The sequence below is a fragment of the Leuresthes tenuis genome, unplaced genomic scaffold (genome assembly GCF_036924035.1).
Source record: "Leuresthes tenuis unplaced genomic scaffold, fLeuTen1.0.hap1 SCAF_11, whole genome shotgun sequence".
NCBI lineage: Eukaryota > Metazoa > Chordata > Actinopteri > Atheriniformes > Atherinopsidae > Leuresthes > Leuresthes tenuis.
The window spans coordinates 22,945,398-22,965,436 of NW_027325365.1; the positions used below are offsets into that span (position 1 = coordinate 22,945,398).

A 20,039-nucleotide genomic window follows, 5' to 3' on the forward strand; every position below is an offset into this window, starting at 1 on the left:
TTGATGTGTTTAAATGTCAAAATGAATGTTTCAGCAAAGACTAGAGAAATTTTTTATTGTTCTGAAGCTGCAGTTTAGAAATACACCATGTAAATGTACACGTGGATTTGATCTGGCCTTGCTACTGTTAAAAGTTCAGCAACATGTTTAAAAACGACTTTGCAACCTCAAATAAAACCATATCATAGGGCGCTAGCTGGAGATTATATTGGTTGCCACGATTGTTCCGCCGTGCTGATTTTTGGCAGTACAGGCGTAGTTTCCAAAGTCGATGGTCTCCATGTCTACCACAGTCATGATGCTCTTTGAGACCCGCGTAGTGTAGCCCATACCTCTGTTAACCAGCCTCCAGGAGGATTGGATGTGAACAGGACGGTGATCCTACACACATAAAAAAAAGATACCCATGAGTTGTGTTGTGGAATCAGGACGCAAAGGGTTGATCCATTATTCACGTTGTTTATGGAATAGTTCATCAGTTTATCCTGAAGTTCCCCCATCTGTTAACGATGTGTTTATTTACTGTCTCACTTGGATGTTTGAGGCAGATATTCCACATGGGCAGATACTAAATCAACATTCATCTCATTAAGAGTGAAAACACGATTGTGTACGAACACTTTGAACCTCAACCGGCTGCGAGGCTCCCTACGAACAACACTGCGCCTTGATGAGACAGCTGGTAAAACAGAAGTAGATCTTACCAAAAACGGACTGGTTTGCAGCACAATCACCTCAAACCAACTGTCAAGCACGGTGGTGGAGGGCTGATGATTTGGGCTAGTTTTGATGTGACAGGCTGATAACGTCACACTGAAGACAACTGCTGCAAGTTACTGCTGCTTAAGATCATTCTACGAGCCGCTGGATCGTGGGTCGTACTTAGTTTTTCACACTGCTACAGATTTTTTTGCATAGTTTTTGTCACTATTCGAATACACCAGAACAATGTGGTGACTTGTGGTGATTAGTTTTGCAGAAAGGTGGTACATGACACACCGGAACAATACAGAGTTTCCGATTTGGAAAAGTGTTTTATGAAAAAAAAAATCTGAGAAGTGATTGGATGAGCAATGTGTCTGACTGTCACCATCCACCACGGCCAAGCTCACCTGACCGGGATAAGACCAGGTGAAGCTCACGTCCACCTCTGGTTCTCCGAGCACACTGCAGGTTATGTTGAGATCATCACCACCTCTCACAGACTGTGGAGACGCTTCGAGGCTCACAAACGGGGGCCCGCTGAGGACTGTCAAGAGTGAGAGAAAAAGAATTGGCATCAAATATCCTCAGTCTGCCACCTTATTTTCCATTAGGACTCACTTTACTGATACACTCTGTTAAAAATGTGATGCTTTCATGAATATATGCCATTTATAGATGAAAACACTAAAACTGCACTCAGTCAAATCCTTATTCATCTCCATCTGCCAGCCAAACATGCAACTGGAGCTTAACTTTACCAAAACACAAACAAATTCCATTTCATCAATCCGTCTTTTATTTCCATTCCACCTGGCAAGCGTCCACATGAACACTCAGCGATTGGGGAGGCTTTTGACATCTTTGAAACAACCCATTCCTGGAAGCTGATAAAGTAAAGTGACCAGCACTTGATTCATGATTCTGTGAACCGCCTCTCACAGCGGGCCTTAGCACTCTCGGTCAATGAGCCGGCAAAGGGAAAGGTTATTGTTGACAGTTATGGCCAGAGGGAAATGGTTTGCATTGCTGCACAAATCACTGAATTTATGACAATACTCACCCTGCACATAAAGTAGCTGGTACTTGGTGGAGATCTGGGGGGTGCCCTTGGACACAGCCTTGCAGTAGAAGACCCCTTGATGATCAGGGGTGGTGTGTTGCAGAACAAATCCCCTGGTGGGGTCATAGCTCACCAGAGTCCCGTTTGCTGTCATTTCCTCTGGGGGGACCTCTCTGTGCAGGGTCACTTTGGCTCGTGGCTCAGTCACACGACAGGGCACAACAGCAGGCTTGTCTGGACGCAGATACACGATCTCAAAGTGGATGGCAGATGGGACGAAGAGATTGTCTTTGTCTGTTTGGAGAAAAGATGTGTGCCATGACATAGATCTGCAGTTTTCAGGATCAGTTGCTTACTTTGTGAGACAACCTCAGAAGACACCACCTTATCTTACACAGTATGTTTTGAATTGCACCACCTCTCAGTACGACATCCGTAAAAATGCTTTAAAGTTTCAATGAATTACATTAATTCTGCTTAAAACAAGTAGGTTGCAGAACTGGGAAACTAAAGGCTTAAAATTTTTGATTGCTTTTAAAGTTGATGCTTTATTCCATTTTCAAAAAGCCCTGAGCCCTGCCTGTGTGCTGTCTGTCATTAATGGACTCCACAACACAGTTGGCCAACTATAGGCTACGGAAAACCATTTTAACTTGGTGTTTCATTACAGTTAAAGACTCCAACCACAGGAGAACTCATCTCCTGCTGAGCCGATGGACGAGGTTAGATCTCTCATCACTGTTCATGGTTATGTCATGGAAAGAAACTGCTAACAAAGTAGCTCGCAAGCTACATATGTAGCATGGCTCCTGCATCAGTGAAACCTTCAAACATTCAGATGGAGGAGCGGCTTAGTTAAATTTAATGGATTATTCGGTGTCTTTTCTAGCTACACCAACCACCCAGACAGGTATTAAATGTGCTTTGATTTTGGATTTTGTTTTTGGCAAATAAGTTTTAAGCATTATGTATTAATTAAAAAATGGCAAAGGCAGCAAATTTATAGCTCAATATACATTGTATCACTTATCTGCTGTGTAGAAAGAGACTTTATATTGGGAGAATGAATGAATATTTCTTATCTCTGTTGTTTGTTTCGTACTGTGATTTGGTGGCCTCGCTGTTACCTTGAATGTGTGCGTTGAAGCCTAGCAGGCTGGCTGGACTCCTCAGGGAAACATGTTCATTCCTGATTGCATTGTTTATGTTTTATAACAGTATATACAGGACATTGAAATCGGATGTGTTCTACAAATGAGATGGCTAGATCAAATGGCAATAGCTTATACCACCAAGTGTCATAGTAAAATACATGGCCTGCCAATGGTTGTAAATGTTTTTCTTTTAGTTCTGTTTTGCTCTGCACCAGCTACTGACCTAAATGTGTGGTCTATTCTTTGCTCGCAAGCTAGTCCCTAACTTTGCCTGTCGGTTGTTTTGTTCTGAGCAGACAGTGATAGTGTCAGGCCTGAATCGGCTACAGCGCTGATGAAGGGAGGCGAGACTGAACCAAAACAGCTGGCTGCAAAACCAAAACAAGGAGCAGCAGTCCTGCTGAGTGTGGTGATAATTCTTTGTGAGTTGGGGATTCATTCTGAGCAGTTGTTGATGAAGAAATGATCGGTGCAGAGTTTAGTCAGGTCTCACAACCTGGTAACATAAAATTGTCACCTTTTAAAGCATTCATTAATACATAATCTACTTATTTTCCAATTAAAAATGGACTCTTTATACAGATCACCTGTGAAATAGATGTATGAGACGTAAGTACGATCTTGGTCCTTCTGACATTCTGTTCCATCACACACTATCACCCAGCAGCTGTAGGGCCCCGTGTCTGCAGCAGACGGCGACGTCAGGATCAGCTGACTGTACTTGTCACTTTGCTTGATACTGCAGGTAAGAAACAAATGATCAGTCGCTCACATCCACCAACTGTCTGCATGACACAGCAGATTTGTCCTTGCAAGCACCTGAGTCGCGAGTCGTTGAAAGTGTCCAGGTAGGTCGGGTAGGACCATCCAATGCTGTTTCCTTTGCAGCGTAGCTCCAAGTTCCTCCCAGGGGTCAGAGTTGTGCTTTGGCCCAGGCGAAGGAAGCGACCTTTATCCAACACCTGTGTCAGCAGGGTCTGGTCTTTGCCTTTTCTATCATGTAGATTAGGCTGACGAATCCTCACCCGCTTCCCGCCTGGACGGTTTCGATTCTCTCCTATGTCTTTTCTTTGCTTGACTGCTTGGCAGGCACCTGCATACAGAGAGGCACAGAGGAGGGAGGGGAGCAAGCCGTCCAGCTGTGACAACAGTTGAACAGGAAGTGGGAAATCCTGGCATAAAATGTCCACAATCCTGCCTCTCCTTCTCTGTTTCTCTCTGTGGGCACTGAATACAAAACTAATCAGTGCACAGTGTCGCTTCTCACAATTTGTTCTTTCAACTTTCAGCGAAGCATAAAAAAGAACTCAGAGGAAAGGTCAGCAGAGAAGAGCAGGTAATTAGAAACGCATGTTGCATTCCTTCAGATCAAGCTGGTTCGAGTAGGTCTGCTGAAACGCTTTGGAAAAACTTACTCAAGTTCACTTGCAAATGTAAAATGCAAACACGGCAAAACAGCAGCTGCATATGTCAAAGAGAGCATGAAATGATACAGAATTCAAATAAACACACTGTTTATATTTGCAGTTTGTGAAGGAGATTCACTTTTGGGTGAAGGGACCTCCCTTTCTACGCCCATCACACACTGGTTCTCCTCCAACCTAGTATATATAAAGCCTCACGGTATCAAATCCAACCCCTGCCTCCAGGTTACAGCTCAAGTAGTCCTGATGATATTAACAGTAACGCTGCTTCACACACAAATCAACGAAACAGATGTGAAAATGACGACTTTACTCACCATTTTGGAGCTCTATGCAGAGCAGTGCCAGGCAAAGAACAACCCAGAGTTTCATGGTCAGAGAGATGCCAACCGTGCTGAGGGCTGAGGGGTTCAGAGGAAAAGGAGTGTAGGCTAGGAGCTTTGCTGGACCCGCGCAGGCTCCAGATGCCCTTTTTACATTTCCAACTCCATCCTCCTCACAGACTGGAATGAAGAGGGAAAATAACTTCAGAGCTCTTGTGTTTCCTCTCTCTCCTCTGGCTTCCAGCAGGGAAATATGTGGCGAGAAGCCCTCTGCTGGAATTTAGGGTGAATAATTCCTATTTTAAAGGATTTGTTCACATTTTCTTCAACAGTCCAAAAGAAAATCGTAGACTCTAAATAAATAAAAAAAAGGATCCTGCCACTGGTTTGTGGACTATCCTTTAGAAGCCTTAAATTCATCATTTTTTTAGAGCCATTTCTGTCTTGGTTTTTGTGACTACACATGTGACAAATGAATGGAAAGTCTCATGAGTGGAGGAATTCAGAGTAGTTTTACAAAATAAACTTCATGAAGACATTAAACTAGCCACAAAACCATACATGGTGAGAAGAAGGGTGATTTTCTAATGTATTGCTGTTTAAATGGACTTTATCTTTGCATCAAGAGAGCCATCTTCTGCTGATCATTAGAAACAACACAGAACTGAAGTACTTCAGCACCTCAGACCCTGACGACACAGCCATCTTTTTCATGTGGCCTTAAAACAGATGTGAAGTCAGTTTCAATAATTGTTGCTTCTCACCAATACATTTTTTTGTTGCTGTATGGGAATTTAAGTATTGATTTAAAGGGAAAAATATCAGAAAATGACTGTTTGGGGTCATCTATAAATGTTGAAAGTAATGAATAATACATGTACATCAAGATGCAGCCGCACATCATCTGTGGATGGAGCTGTTCTGTGTAGTGAAGTGTGTGTCATGTTGTGAGGTTAAGGTTCAGGGTGTGTCATATGATATTGTGCCGTTGTTTGTTGTTGCAGTTCAGGTTATGGTGACAAACTTGTATCTTTGAGTCATTTCTATGAGCTATGCAGCAAATTTGCCCTTCCTGCCTCTCCAGCAGATAGATCTTACCAAATATGAGGATTACCAGATATGAGGAAGTCCACTCACGATCACGCACTAGTTCTCCTGCTCCAACAAGAAGGAGACTGCCCTGGTCAACACTGCCAAACTTTGTGTTTTACCAAGCATATGATGAGTTGCTTTGTCAGGCTTCACTTTACTTCCCCCTACCCCCCTTTGTTATATCGCTGTTAGTGTCTTCTCTAATCGACTCAATATGGAGTCGTACACTGTATGAGCACATCAGAACAGACACAGTGTATAAAAGTAAAACTGAGCAGTTTGACGGTAGCAAAACAACAGTAGAGACTCTCACACTGACCTGAAACTAAACTAGTGCCTGCTTTAAACTTTTCTTAAAGCGCTATAACCAAGACTACATGTTGAGCTGAATGTTTTCTTGAATTATAAATGTGTTAGAGTGTTCTTTTCTGAGGTTCACAGTCTTAAGGCTCCACTCCAGCAGTTATTAATCTCCTAAAAGCTCATCTATATTCCTCGAAATTGTGCAATTAAAAGTTTTACTCACAAAAAAAAGAAATCTCTTTTTCTTAAAAATGCCTAGGTATATACATCCATTTGTGCATTTGTTGCATAGGAATATATCTGAATCTGAGCCTGCCGACATCTCCGATCACATGCAAATAGCACAGGACTGTTCTGTCTCATCCCATCACGCTCTGTGATGATCAGGACTTATTCTGGTTGTAATTCGACCATACCTGCTTGAACCAGAGAATGATTCTCAAGAAAAGTATGCAAGTGGAGATATCAGAATTGCAATGTATTCCCTCTTTATTGCTTTCAACAATATTATCTGAGGACTCGCTGCTCCAGGTCACTGCTTGAGAAGAGGAATTGCAAAGTAGGGCAAGACAGAGAAAAAAAACATTAAAAAAAACTTCATCCTGAGTCATTGATGGAGTAGCATCAGACTTTATAATTAGTTTAGTGGCAAAATCCGACTGTTTTTGGGTCAAATTTACAAAGCAGCTTCCCAGAACTGCTCTCTGGTGTTTTGATCGGACACTGTCACGTCTCCAAGTAAACTGAATCCATCTCTGAATCCATCTCTGGGTGGGACACAAATGTTTACAGACTCACACTTTTTGCTATCACAACAGTAAACAGAACATGTCAAGTCTGTCATCTCTAAAACAATAAGAAAACACACCAAGTAGCTTCTCCTCGTCACTGTTACTGCCGTCTCCACCTAGCATCTGCCAGCTTCTCCTTGTAGCTTGCACTGGTTTCTCATTTCATCTGTTCCTCACAGCGCATGCAAATTAGCAGCAGACCTCACTCAGCCGGTAGTGAGGATTAGTTCCTCCGGTCTTCAGCAAGTAACATCTGGGCTGTCTGACCTGTCTTTCCAAAACTGCAGCTGGTGTTCTGCAGATTTGAACCAGAAATCCACAGTCACAGCATCAATGGCTGAATTTGTTCATAATATGTCTTTTAACAACAAAAAACATTTTATGAACATGTTAATGGGGTTACAAAACTTTGTTTTCATCGGCGGGGTACTAATCCTTCTTTTTTCTTTAAATGTATCATGAAAGAGTTCCAGGTCACTCTCTCTCTTAGTAGCCTCATGGTGGCAGTGTCTACTTTAAAAATCTAGTAAATTCATCTTGCTTGGTGCTTGTTTTTCAGGTCAACAGTACTGATGCACAAATATACATAACCAAGTAACTGACCTCTCAGAGGAAGTATTGGAAGAAAAGAAACTTTAAATACAAGAAAATACATTTTATTTTTTGTCTTTGCGCAGCTGGCAACACGGAACACTACATCGGTAAAACATGATTACTTTACTTTATACCGGACCCTCGTTGGAAGACTAAACTGTCGATGTATAAGTTCAGGCAATTCCACAGTTATTCAAACCACTGAACACATTGCTCAACCTTATCAATACCCAACAAGCTACAGCATCAGTGTGTCTCACCCCAATAAAAAAAAAAAAGTAGGATATCTCCATATCAGATCAGGCGGCGTAAAATACTGACAGTGCAGGTGACCGATCAGGCATCAAGCCCATATTCTACAAGATATGTGGCAAGACCAACCCACTTTATACAAAACTTTGCCTTGTAAGTAACTGTTGAGCCTCTTGTCTGGTCGCAAGGCACTCTGGTAATTGAGAACAGTGTTCTAAGGTTACATTAACAGCAACTGTATCAAAATAACACCAAATATCAGCAAAAGGCAAGAAAATACAGCATGTCATAATGTGAAAAAGTGAAAAAAGAAACCACAAATACTTTTTTGAGAAGAGTTCTGTAACAGTTCATATTCACCATAAAGTCAGAAACAATAAAAAAGTAAACCTGTGCTAAATTAGACTACAAATACAGACTTTACTAACTACACAGTAAAGATCTGAATGATTTCTTACAGAATACTACGCAAGTGGAAAATTTCAACCAGCAATTCATCTGAGTCTAGTCAAGTGTGCCTACAAATCTAAATAAAATATTGTAAATTGGTCTATATGTCTTCATGATTTCTTTATTTCACATGTATGCATGTTAAACAATGATGCACAAAATGATTCCAAACCTATAATTGGACTTGTTTACAGGCAACACATCTTCTATCCTGATGCTGGCCACCATTCATTGATGCTTAGCACAGATTTTACATGTAAAAATCCACCTACATAAACCTGCTTCAAATCTAAAAAAAATTAACAGATAAGACAAAATGCGTGTCATGCACTAAAATCTCAAGTCCCAAATGAAATAGAAAAGCTTTGCTGCAGCCCCGAACTGTCTGCCTCAGTGTTATAAGAAATGAGCATTGCTCTCGAGTGTGTTGCCTGTCTGTTCTATTCTTCCCCATGTGGGCCGTAAAGCACAAAGGGACCTTGCAGGACGTGGGCCAATCACAGTAATAGAGCGACTCCCCATCATGTGGCCGCTGATACAGAATACTGACACTGCCTTTTGTAGACTGAACGTGCTAGTGAGAGAAGCACAGATGGAGAAGCCGTGAAAACAGGTGCATCAAGGCATCGCTGCTGAGTGCTTTTATGCATCTGTTGGCTCACAGACTCTGTGAAGGAGTTGGTAAACTTTAACACTGGCTGGTCTTCTCTGGGCAAATTAAGCACTCCTGCGTCTTTCCCTCTGCATTTATGTCAGCCTGCTTGCCCCGGCCGTTCTTGAGGTTTTCTTGGTCGGTGCTGTTCTGCTGCTTGCCCTGAAGTAGGCGCTGCCGCTCGACACTGTGCCACATGCCGTAACCAAAGTAGATCAGAAAGCCTGTGAAGATAAAGGTTTTGGGGGAGATATGGGATATCTGACAAAACAGCTTTACACTATTAAGAAACACAACTCTGTTTTTAGGGATATTAGAAATGTCAAATGTAAATAAAAATGATTTTATAATAATAGTAAACAGATTTTTAACTAAAAATAGCACAAAGACATACTGTCAAAGTTGTACTTGGAATTTTTTTGATTTTTGTTTGTAAATATATGCCTTATATTAAATTTGATACCAGCAACATATTTCCAATCATCTAACCAACCGGCTATCAGCGTACAGTTCAGAAATCAGCATGTACATCTTAGTGCGCATGGCATGCTAACCTTTACGTCTGTGAAGGCATCCTTATCCTCAATGATATGTACAGGTTTTGGAACAACATATGCTGTCATTAATGTGATAACATTTTTTTAGAGAAGGTCTTGATTATTTCAGCAGTACAATGCCAAACCACGTTCTTAATATATTACAGAACAACATGACAGTTGAGTCCAGGTGATAAACTGGTCTGCCTGCGGTCCAGACCTGTCCAGACCCAAAAAGAATGCCACAGAGGAAGTCCAGGACTGTTAAGCAGCTGAAATCCTTTTTTAAGCAAGAACGGGAAAATATTTGTCAGTCTGAATGACAAAAAATAGTATACTCTTTAAACAGTGTTTGAGGGGGGTGCACCTTGTCCAATTTCCTGTCCATGTACCATTTTTAATCAGTTAAAGGATAAAGACTATTTGTGAATCCTTGCTTTTAGCTTTTCATTTACATTTTATACATTGTCCAAACTATTTTTAATCGGAAAAGTCCTTGCTGCAGTTCAACCCAATAAATTCCCTCTTCTATCTGTCTGTTCAGGTAACATAAAAGCCGATTAACCTTGTATAGAGTCTGAAAAAAAAACATCTTGAGTTGCTCTCACACAAACACTGAGATACTTATCTGTATCCTTCTGTCTCCAGTCTTTATGCTAAGCTAAACTAAGTTAAGCTAAGCAAAAATGTCCTTCACCTGACTGCAACTTCAGTTTTTTAGTTTTTTTTGTTGTTGTTGTTTGTTTGTTTGTTTTTTAATGTAAAACTCAAAAAAATATATCCCAAATGGTCAAACAACTTATCAGCCATCGACTCACCTGCAGCCATCCAAATAGAGAAACGTATCCAGGTGTCTCCACTCAACTGAACCATGAGGTAAATATTGACAAATATGCTCAGGATAGGCAGAAAAGGCAGAAGGGGTACCTGTGATGATAATAATCAAATAGAAGTTGTCAGTTTCAGTGTGCTGGACAAATGTCTCTTCACAATTCAGGACCTGCTGTTAAAACGGAGACTCTACATACCATAAAGGACACCTTCTTGGTAGTCTGAGGCTGCCTGCAGACCATGAGGACGCAGGCGCTGAAGACGACGAGACACACAGACAGCAAAACCAGAATCCACACTTCCAAATGAAAGAGGGAGCTGATGTGGTATGTGGTGAGATAGCTGATGACACACACTACCATTACTGTGGTGTGAGAGCACACATACACGGGAGGTTAAAGAAATGTCTGGAGTGATTCAGGATAACATTTCATGAGACGCATGATGCATACCTAGCACACCGATGGACATGTTGACCACACTGGATGAATGCTCAGAAGGTGAGACAGGAGGCTGCAGGACAGCCTGCAGGGTTGAGTTACCATCTTTCAGCATGTTGAGGTGGGACTCTGACTCTGTCAAGTCTGACTCGCCTTCTTCAGATGGCAAATAGTCTCTTTCCCCTTTTCTCGCCTGCGGCTGCAGAGCTCCATCTGGCTGGTACCTGAACGTCAAAGTCATCTAAATATGTGCTTTAATGAAGATTAAAGCCCCAAAAGCGACAGTGCTGTTCCCTAAGGCAGTGTTCAGTGTTTTTAGATACTGTTGTACAATAGAACAAAAAATGTATTCATGCACCTCATTACGCCTTATAGCCTTCCCCCAACAACTTAAATTGTGAAATAGCTCAAAACATTTGGTTCTACTCTGCAAAAACAAGTGAGGCCTGAATCCAGTTTAAACCAGAGAATGAACATACAGTGTGCGTGTGCATGTGTGTGTTTCTGAGGTTGTGGTGATCAATCTGCACTGTGTTACCAAAAGGGTTCAGGTCCAGAGTTTAGCAAGTAAAAAAACTTCAGTAAACACCTTAATTTACTCAAGCAGCCACTTAACATTCATACAATGGGGGCATTCACAGCTCTTACATCACCAGCATGCTGCAATACAAAAACAGGGTAATCATGCCTGTGGGCATTTGGAAAACCTATTGGGGAAGCTCTTTCACAATGTTGTGCAAATATGATTTCTCTCAAGGTATATTCTAAGAGATATTTATAAATGTACTCACCTGAGGATCAGTACACACACAGCAACCAGCGAGTACGCCAGCAGAGTTCCAATGGACATCATGTCCACCAGGGCTTTAAGGTCAAACAGGAAAGCCATGATGGCTGTGGGAAGCAAAAGATTCAAACTAAGATGAACAAATACACTTTCAACCTTCAGACAAAAATCTTCAGAAATAGGAGCATAACGGGTCATTATAACAACTCCAAAACACATTAGTTTACACCCACATACACACACTACACATACAGCATTAATGTTCTTGCAATCAAAAATAGAAAAGATCTTTGCTTCAGATGCACCATCCAACAAATACACAAGAAATTCAACAGATGCTAAATTAAGTATCATGCAAACATGTTTTCATGATAAAGCAAAGGAGTTAAATATTTCCCTGCTCTAACATGACAGCTGTTATCATCTCCATACCAAGTACCATTTAATGTGAGATACACTGCGTGCTGCTCTCAGCTCTACATCTTGTATCTCAGCACTCGGCTGCAATATGGAGCTGATCTCAGCGGCACAGTTCAAACACAAAGCAGTGGTATGTCCGCTGCTCCTCACAACATTATATCAAAACAAAAATAGCTAAATCATGCTTTTGTGCTCGAAGCTGTCAGGTGCTCAGTACATGACCTGCGGTGGTGGTGTGCTGGGTCCCTCCTAGTGTTCACATCTGCCAACCACTTCACCAGGTCATTTACCCTTTAAGTCTTAAACACAATGTCACAGCACATGGTGCCGCTATGTACTGAACAACTGGAGCCTACCGAGCAGGAAAGCTTTAGAAGTAGATATTCTTAACACAGCATGAGCACCACATCCATCCACAAAGGCCAGACTGTTTGAAGTGAACTTTACTTCATTGTTACATAAGCCGGTGAATACCAGTATGTGTGTGAGTGTGCCAAATTAATGAAGTACACCTTATTTTAATTGTAAAGTTTTGTGCATCAGGACATCATGAACTATCATAAAAATCAATTAAATATAATAAAAGGATATAATTTTTTTTAAATCACTGTGTCCTTACCAGGTCTTAAAATCATATAACCTCAGAACAACTGAGTGCTTGAAAAACTAAGTACACTGTGACTGCTTCCATAGGAATTAAGAGGGTAAGTAGCAAGCAGGTACTGCTAGTCAAATGCTCCTCAAAAAAAGGAGAAAAGACATCATCAAGCATTTATATCTGTCCATTAATCTGGGAAGGCATAAAAGGTCATTCAAAACTTCAAAAAGTCCATCATTCTAAAGTGTGAAAGATCATTCAGAAGTCCATCCATGTATTTTCTATACCCGCTTAATCAAAGACGTGGAGAACATTAAAGACAGATGCCAATCTTCCCTGGTGTCGAAGTCCCAGCAAAAATCCCAAGATCATTATGATCTGTACAAGTACATTATGATTTGTCCTGCATGTGTTGTGCAGTATGCTGTAAAAGCTTTAAATGCATTAGTTTAGAGCATAAGGAGATGCTACAAATGATTGTCTACAAAACAAGTTAATAGTTCCAAACTGCATTCTACTATGGAAAAGTTTTTCTTTTTGTCATGTTTTAAGGGGTTAAAATGCGGCCAAAGAGAGTCAAAAGCCATGTATTTTAACAAAGCTGTGCTTTGAGCTAGCAGCAGCTTTCTAATGTAATGTTCTCATTGTGACAATGCTAATATGCTAATGTTTAGTGTGATGCTAATCATGGTTGCCATTATAGTTTAACATGTTGCACATTTTGACATTTGCTAATTACCACAAAACACATAGCTGAGGCTAGTGAAGCTCAGCAAACAGCAGATGTTATATGAAAATGTACAATTATTGATGGCACAAAAGTACAGAACCAAACACTTGCTTGCAGCAACACAAATCTTATATACCTGCATTATTGGGGTGCATAAATCACATGCAATATTTGATCTTTGTCATCAACCAAAATTACATATAACTTTTAAATAACTGTTTATTACTTTTAGTGATGTAATGAGTACCAGATCAATACAGTTCATTCACCCCATTGTGTAGAGATAACTTAGAAGCTAGCTCATAGGTTGACAGCAGACATAACTGCCTGCAAACAGAGCACTGATTTGCATCTTAGTGCAAATAAAATAAACCACATAAATATTACAACATAGTTGATGATGACAACATAATTATAAATTAATTTCCCGTAACTGTTACATGAGGTGCTGTGTGACTAGGATTTTAAATATTGACCTGAATAAATGTGAGAGGATCTTTAATGGTGTAGATTTTGATAGGATATTTGACTTTGACATGAAACTTTTCAGTAGAAGTTCATAACTTGTAATTGCCTACTTTCCGGTATCTGGTCTTTTTTATCATTCAAAAGAATTATTAATAGGCCAGCTGGACTTGTGGACCTGTGTGGTGAACACACCATTTTTTAATAAGAGCTCTGAGCATTATTTTTCTTTCTTTTTTACATGCTTTTGGAAACACCATCACAAAGTTCATGCAGTCACCACCTCCACCTGATCACAAATACAAAAAAAAAAAAAAATCAAACAAGTCCACAATACAACCCAATGTTAGGCGAGTCCTTGTCCAGGAGCTTACCCGCAGTGGTACCTGCTGCCATGGTGGCAGCCACAGGTGACTGGCGCTTACTCACTTTGGACATAAATTTGAACAGAATACCATCTCGTGCCATGGCAAAGAGAATGCGCGGCAGAGGGAACATGGAGCCCAAAAGGCTAGGGAGAAGAGGGTTCATGGTTAAGTTGAGGGCATTCTGGGAAAGAAAACATGACACCTGCACAACTGTGAAAGAACAACAGGCATATACAGAAGCAAGCACTCCTATAGACAACAGAATTTAAAGCTGATAGTGCATTTGGCCAATTTCACCAAGACGAGAACCAGCTGATTCATCTACTTTCACTCCATTGTGTCTTTCACAATTGATTGGTGGAGAAACATTAGCTGAGTGATTTCACTTGGATGCTCCCCGGCTCTCACCTGCAACTACACCGGAGCTCATTGTGGCAATAACTGGGGTCTTCGTCTTAGGATTGATTCGGGCTAAGGCTTTGAAAAGCACCCCATCCTCTGCCATAGCATAGATTACACGAGGCATGGGGAAAATGGAGCCCAGCAGACTGCATGAGACAGCAGAGACATGCAAGACCAACACGTTAGTCAAGAGCCCCAAACCCAGACGCACACAGATAGCGACATTGTCAAAGCCTCAGTGAATTATTAAAGTCAATAGGTGTCTTCTTTCTGGTCAGTAATACCACCCTTGTCATCCTCTTTTTATTCATTAGAACACATACTGGAGGTGCTCTTAGAGGAAAGTAAATTATTATTGATGTCTTAGGAGCATGTTTCCAATAGGTTTTGGACGAGTATCCTGAAAGATGTTTGTTACAGTAATTTCACATGTGACTGTCTTACATAATAGGGCAGGCGGGCCTCACATTGACAGCATAAAATCCAATTGCAGGCACTGACTTGTACCAAATCTGACTATTTGAAGTCCACTCCAACAACAGTCACATTAACGTAGATAATGAGCTGAGTTGATGAATGACACCCACTAGGGTTTGTTGATAGAACACTGAAGGGCAATTGATACTGACAAGGAAGAAAGACCAGATTAAGTTGACACTGATATACTGTTTTGAGACACTGTCAAACTTGCTCAGCAAATTTCAGCTCATGCTGTAACATGTTGGTGTCTCAAAACACAGCGAATTAAACATTGCACCCACCACATGCTTTAAGGATACAAGAATCAATCCAATTACAAGACACTTAGAGAGATAAATGGTCAAAACTGTTGACCAAATCTCATTCACCAGTTTATAACATCTATATCAACCAGAAATTAAAATGTATACGCTGTCTCAATGCCTTCATTTTCTAAAATGTTTATCAGTAGCTGTTATAACTCTAAGTTTCTCTCAAAAAAGGAAAAAAACAATACCTGGTTGAAAGAGCACACAGTGAACCCACAGCGACCACATATTTGGCAGGACCCCAACCCACATATTCAAAGGCCATTGGCAAAGGGCTCTTCTCATCCAGCAGGTAGTAGGGCATCATCAGGGTGAGTGCAGCTGACACGCCAAAGTACGCCAGGAAACACACAGTGAGCGACACTACGATGCCAATGGGAATGGCTTTCTGAGGGTTCTTTACCTCCTCACCTGTCACACACAGACACACAAACGTACATTATCATATTAAGTGTTGATAGGTAAGCCACACTAAATCACAGCTTATCAATAACCAACCTGTTGTTGCAATACAGTCAAATCCAACAAAAGCATAGAAGCAGGTGGCAGCTCCGGCTAACGTCCCACTGAAGCCGTAGGGCATGAATCCTCCAACACCGTAATCACTGCTTACGTTGGCTGTCACTGACAAGTTTCTGAAACACGCATAGAGCCAGTTCATAAAGATGGCAGAGGGTAATACTGACCTGTGTATGTTGTTATGGATCAGTGACTGTGCAGACATACCGTAGAGCTGTTATCAAATTAACCCATTACCTTGTGATTATGGTGACATTTATAAGGGATTCTTCAGTAATTTTCCAGTTGTGTGTGTCCCCTTTGACGAAGCCAGAGATGATGACAAACAAGAGTACGAGCACGTTGATTGAAGTGAAGACTTTATTGATCCAGGCTGATTCCTTCACTCCGAAAGACAGGAGTCCTGATTAAGAACAAACACAGCAGAGCTCAGAAAAGAACTGTGATAATTGTTTCTTTTTTTTATCTTTGATTTTTTTGAGGGGTCACTCTGGTGGATTTTAATTAAATAATGGAGACGGGACAATGGGCAGAGAGGGGGAAAGAACATGCAGCACAGGGTATTCAGGATGTTCAGCTACTGTAAATGTTATTATTATTTTTTTATAAAATAATTTAATCAATTTGGGTCACTCTTAAAACCCAATACTTCATGGAGTTGGCCCAGCCGGTCAAAATTGGTTTGGAACCACAATGGCCCAAGTCCAGCAGGCCAGAGAATACTAGTGAATTCCATGCATGAATTTAAAGTCAGATTTCTATCTCAGAAAGTCGGAGGAACATCACGAGCCCCAATCTCAGAATGGAACGTGGCTGCGGCGCACTTAAAAAGTAGCAACCTCTGCAGTGATGACCCATTTATTTGCAAGTCTATCGGTTTAAAAAAGTTGCACACATAGTACTGTTCAAAGTATATCTGTGAGACGCATCCCTAAGGTTTTATGTATGCTAAGTACAATGTAATCCATTGTTCTCAATTTAGAATGCTAAAGATAGCTAGCCTGGTCAAATAGCACTAACAATGAGCAAATTCTACATTGGCAAGTCCAGCATGACGTCATTCCCAGCTCTGACTTCTGATGCAAAAGAAACGCAGAATCAGCCCAGACTCATTATTTTACTTTATTTTTGCCCAAATTCATGTCAGCATGCACGGTTTTACCATCACGCCAGATGTAAACTAAATGTAGCCTAAACCAGTGTTTCCCAATCCTGGTCCTCACGGCACCTGGCCAATCCTGGCCCTCATTATGGAGCCATTGCCAGACTGCACCTTGCTAACATTTTGCTTCAGTTTGCTCAGTTAGGCAAAGTGCAGATTTGACAGTTGAGGTTGTTGCACTTAGAAAATTGGAGACAAACTAAAATTTTACAGATAACACATTAGCAAGCATATGTGAGCATAATGTTGACATAACCCCGGCTCAGGTTAAACTGGTACAAACATTCTGGGATTCAAAAAGTGTGCCCTGTCTTCAAACTGTAATTGTCATCTGAACAGTGTAAAGCCATACACCTTATCCATTCCATCATATAAGCTTGACATGTGTAGGTGATGATGTAATATTGCATCAGCTGTTCTTTTAGTTATATCAGCACAAACAATCCTCGCTCATGTCAGAACAGCACCTGGTGAACTTTTCACTTTTGTAGAACTGTAAACTAAAGGTCACAAATGCTCGTTTTGGAATATTTTTCAGTAAGCTTGTCAATTATCATCATGTTGTTTTGGTGAATTTTTGTCCTGCCATCTGCCATCCTCTTGAAAACAACCAAACACTAACAGATTGTTTCTGGGACCACTGACCTAATGTAATCATCTCATTGGCAGACCAACGGATAAGACCCATGATAACTTTTTCAGTTTCAACCAAAGGCAGAATGTAAGAAAAACATGTCTGGTTTGGATGATTGCACTTTCATTAATTAATCTGCTAGATATAAGTGATGGAATAGTCTCTTCAGTGCTGTCTCCCAGGTGACCGAATTCATCATGAAGATGATACAATGGGCATTTCTCTGCTGTGTCTGCAAAAGATAAGGAGTGTATGTGAGCACCCAGTGGAGTCTCACAGCCCTCCAGAGTGCATGTGCTTTGCCCTCTAACCATTTGTCGCGTAATGTCTTGCCAATTTGTTATTGGATTATATCAGCTATGGATCATGAGTTGAGTTGTATCGATTAAAAGATTTGCTTCATACACTGTAGTCTCTGTGTCATCACATAATTTTACAATTTTCCAGCTTTTATTTTCTGGCTTACCAGACAACAGCAGAATCAAGCAAACAGCAAAGAAGTCGGGGTACTGAGCCAAACCGGGAGAATTCATGCTGAAGTAGGTTTTGCAGAACTTCTCTATGTGTCCTCCTATCATTTCATCAAATGTGCCACTCCACGCTCTGGCAACTGAGGAGGTACCTGTCAGAAAACAAAGAACAGACTCCATGGGTAACCAGCTTCTTTGATTAATCTAATCCAATGATTGTCAAAAACTCACCAATTACATAGGAGAGGATTAGATTCCAGCCGGTAATGAAGGCCCAGATCTCCCCGACGGTCACATAACTGTACAGGTAAGCAGAACCAGTCTTAGGGACACGGGCACCAAACTCAGCGTAACACAGGCCGGCCATGACAGACGCCAGAGCGGCAATCAGGAAGGAGATGACAATGCTGGGACCAGAGTCACCCTTGGCCACCTCTCCTGCCAAGACATAGACACCAGCACCTAGAGTGCTGCCCACTCCCAAGGCAATGAGGTCAACGGTTCCCAGGCAGCGGCACAGCTTGGAGTCCTCCAGGCTGTTCATGTCAACCACTTTCCTGCGCACCAAGGAGCGGGCGAATGACAGAACCTGCCCCAGCATGTTGCCACCTACTGACAGTTAGAAAGAGAAAAGAAAAAAAAAATGAAAATACCTGATCTCATGCTACAGCGTATCCATAGGTAATTTGACTGGATGAGTTACAGTGAGCAGTGAGGCTCCGAGGGACACCCACATACAGAAAGAAGAAATATACACATAGTGTGTGTATGCTTCCTAAATTCACAGTGACAGCAAGTGGAAACAAAATGAGCCTGGAGATTGCTCTTAATCATCAGCGGATCCATATTAATATTAATTGCTCAGCAGAAGGTGCTAGAATTGTGAAACCAAAGGTTGGCTTTCTCGGTGCAGCTTGATTTAGCTCCACCGCTTTGCATTCTGAGCTCTTGCAGCTTATTCTATTGAAAAATGCTGAAAAGTCAGTTATATAACATGTAAGCAGAAAGGGATATTAACTCTACAAACTATGATGTGGATTTCAAGAGCGCTGCCAAGCGCTGTGGCATGGTGCAGTTCATAAACTACAGGTCTCCTTGAAAACTATTGTTTGGGGTTATGGTGCAGATCTAAGTAGTCAAAGGGCCGCATTAATGAGGAGGCCACAAATTCAACAAAATGACAGAGTAAAACATTCCAGTAGCTATTTCTACTCATTACAAAGAAAGGACTCAAAAAAGAAAAAAAAAGAAGAAGCTGCTTCTTTGTTGTCATTGTCTTGTACATTGTTTGCATTCATATTATATACGGTGAGGCTGCTGAGAATACTTGCACTAATGCAATATGATAAAAGAGGATAGAATATCTCCACTGCTCACTGAATAAGGCTCCTTTTCTAACCTAAACTGTGATGATCTGGATTTTTACATCAAAGGAAATTAGTTTTGATTGTGACACCTCATTAACATAATAATGTTGGCTGTATTACATAATCTTCAGAAATTGGACTTTGGAAAAATCTGCACAGTTAAACTGTCAACTTTCACAATAAAATGTGTGCATTAGTCATTCTAAATGTATGCAGAGCAACACCAGCGGATGTTTTACACTATTTCTATTTAATTAGAGATGCACCTACCTTTGAACGGCACTGTTTGAAAATGACAGATCCAAGTTCAGGCACAAAAAAAGGCTGTCAGAAGTCTCAGCGCTTTCCCTCCTCAGGCAAATCAGCTGCACATAAACTGCAGGTACAGTTCAGACTAGATGTACCGATCTGATGAACCTCAAACTTCACCAGTGTGCTGAACACTAATTCACTATGCAAGCATGTTAACTGTGCAGAGCAGTAATTTTACTCCTCCCCTCAATCCCTAGTGTTTCCTCATAGGATCTGCCCTTGCCTTGCCCCTAAAATCAGTCTTCAGTGCGCCACAGCCAAGGGAGTGACGTCTATAAGCTCTCCTCTCAGGGTCGCACAGCAAGACAGAGAAAAAGAAGGGGAGGATTCTTTTTTTTTTATGTTTTTGGTAGAAATGATTCATAATGCATACTCTGATCCCAGCTGTCCAGATGCTTATTGACTACAGA

At 41.1% G+C, this 20,039-nt stretch overlaps 2 protein-coding genes across 4 annotated transcripts; both read right to left on the reverse strand.

Moving 5' to 3' along the window:
• Positions 1-38: 38 nt before the first annotated feature.
• On the reverse strand, positions 39-4,880 carry pdgfrl (platelet-derived growth factor receptor-like). Its single transcript, XM_072396138.1, has 6 exons — positions 4,661-4,880; positions 3,739-4,012; positions 3,507-3,658; positions 1,766-2,059; positions 1,113-1,249; positions 39-381 (listed from the first exon to the last, which is right to left on the reverse strand). Exons 1-6 carry the CDS (start codon positions 4,713-4,715, stop codon positions 193-195), a joined length of 1,101 nt encoding a protein of 366 aa, XP_072252239.1. The 5' UTR covers positions 4,716-4,880; the 3' UTR covers positions 39-192.
• A 2,612-nt stretch (positions 4,881-7,492) lies between these two features.
• On the reverse strand, positions 7,493-19,778 carry slc7a2 (solute carrier family 7 member 2). Of its 3 annotated transcripts, none has more exons than XM_072396140.1 (12): positions 19,588-19,778; positions 18,182-18,562; positions 17,947-18,102; positions 15,922-16,087; positions 15,664-15,800; positions 15,354-15,576; positions 14,384-14,523; positions 11,399-11,501; positions 10,620-10,831; positions 10,365-10,531; positions 10,155-10,263; positions 7,493-9,024 (listed from the first exon to the last, which is right to left on the reverse strand). In XM_072396140.1, the coding sequence occupies exons 2-12, from the start codon at positions 18,549-18,551 to the stop codon at positions 8,837-8,839; spliced, it is 1,971 nt and encodes a 656-aa protein (XP_072252241.1). In that variant the 5' UTR covers positions 18,552-18,562; positions 19,588-19,778; the 3' UTR covers positions 7,493-8,836. The 3 variants fall into 3 exon arrangements, with proteins under 3 accessions (XP_072252241.1, XP_072252240.1, XP_072252242.1); XM_072396139.1 differs by having other exon boundaries at positions 18,182-18,559; positions 19,588-19,777; XM_072396141.1 differs by lacking the exon at positions 14,384-14,523 and adding an exon at positions 13,982-14,118 and having other exon boundaries at positions 18,182-18,559; positions 19,588-19,776.
• Between the last annotated feature and the right edge of the window lie 261 nt (positions 19,779-20,039).

What these genes read in the sequence shown, in the direction of transcription:
- pdgfrl (XM_072396138.1), bottom strand. Translation starts at nt 4,715, where the DNA reads ATGAAACTCTGGGTTGTTCTTTGCCTGGCACTGCTCTGCATAGAGCTC. An exon ending in CTGCATAGAGCTCCAAAATG is followed by an intron (nt 4,013 to 4,660) that starts GTGAGTAAAGTC and finishes CTCTGTATGCAG; the next exon opens with GTGCCTGCCAAGCAGTCAAG. An exon ending in CCAGCTACTTTATGTGCAGG is followed by an intron (nt 1,250 to 1,765) that starts GTGAGTATTGTC and finishes CACTCTTGACAG; the next exon opens with TCCTCAGCGGGCCCCCGTTT.
- slc7a2 (XM_072396140.1), bottom strand. Translation starts at nt 18,551, where the DNA reads ATGCTGGGGCAGGTTCTGTCATTCGCCCGCTCCTTGGTGCGCAGGAAA. An exon ending in CTTGATTCTGCTGTTGTCTG is followed by an intron (nt 16,088 to 17,946) that starts GTAAGCCAGAAA and finishes GTTCTTAATCAG; the next exon opens with GACTCCTGTCTTTCGGAGTG. An exon ending in CTGTGTGCTCTTTCAACCAG is followed by an intron (nt 14,524 to 15,353) that starts GTATTGTTTTTT and finishes TGTCTCATGCAG; the next exon opens with TCTGCTGGGCTCCATTTTCC.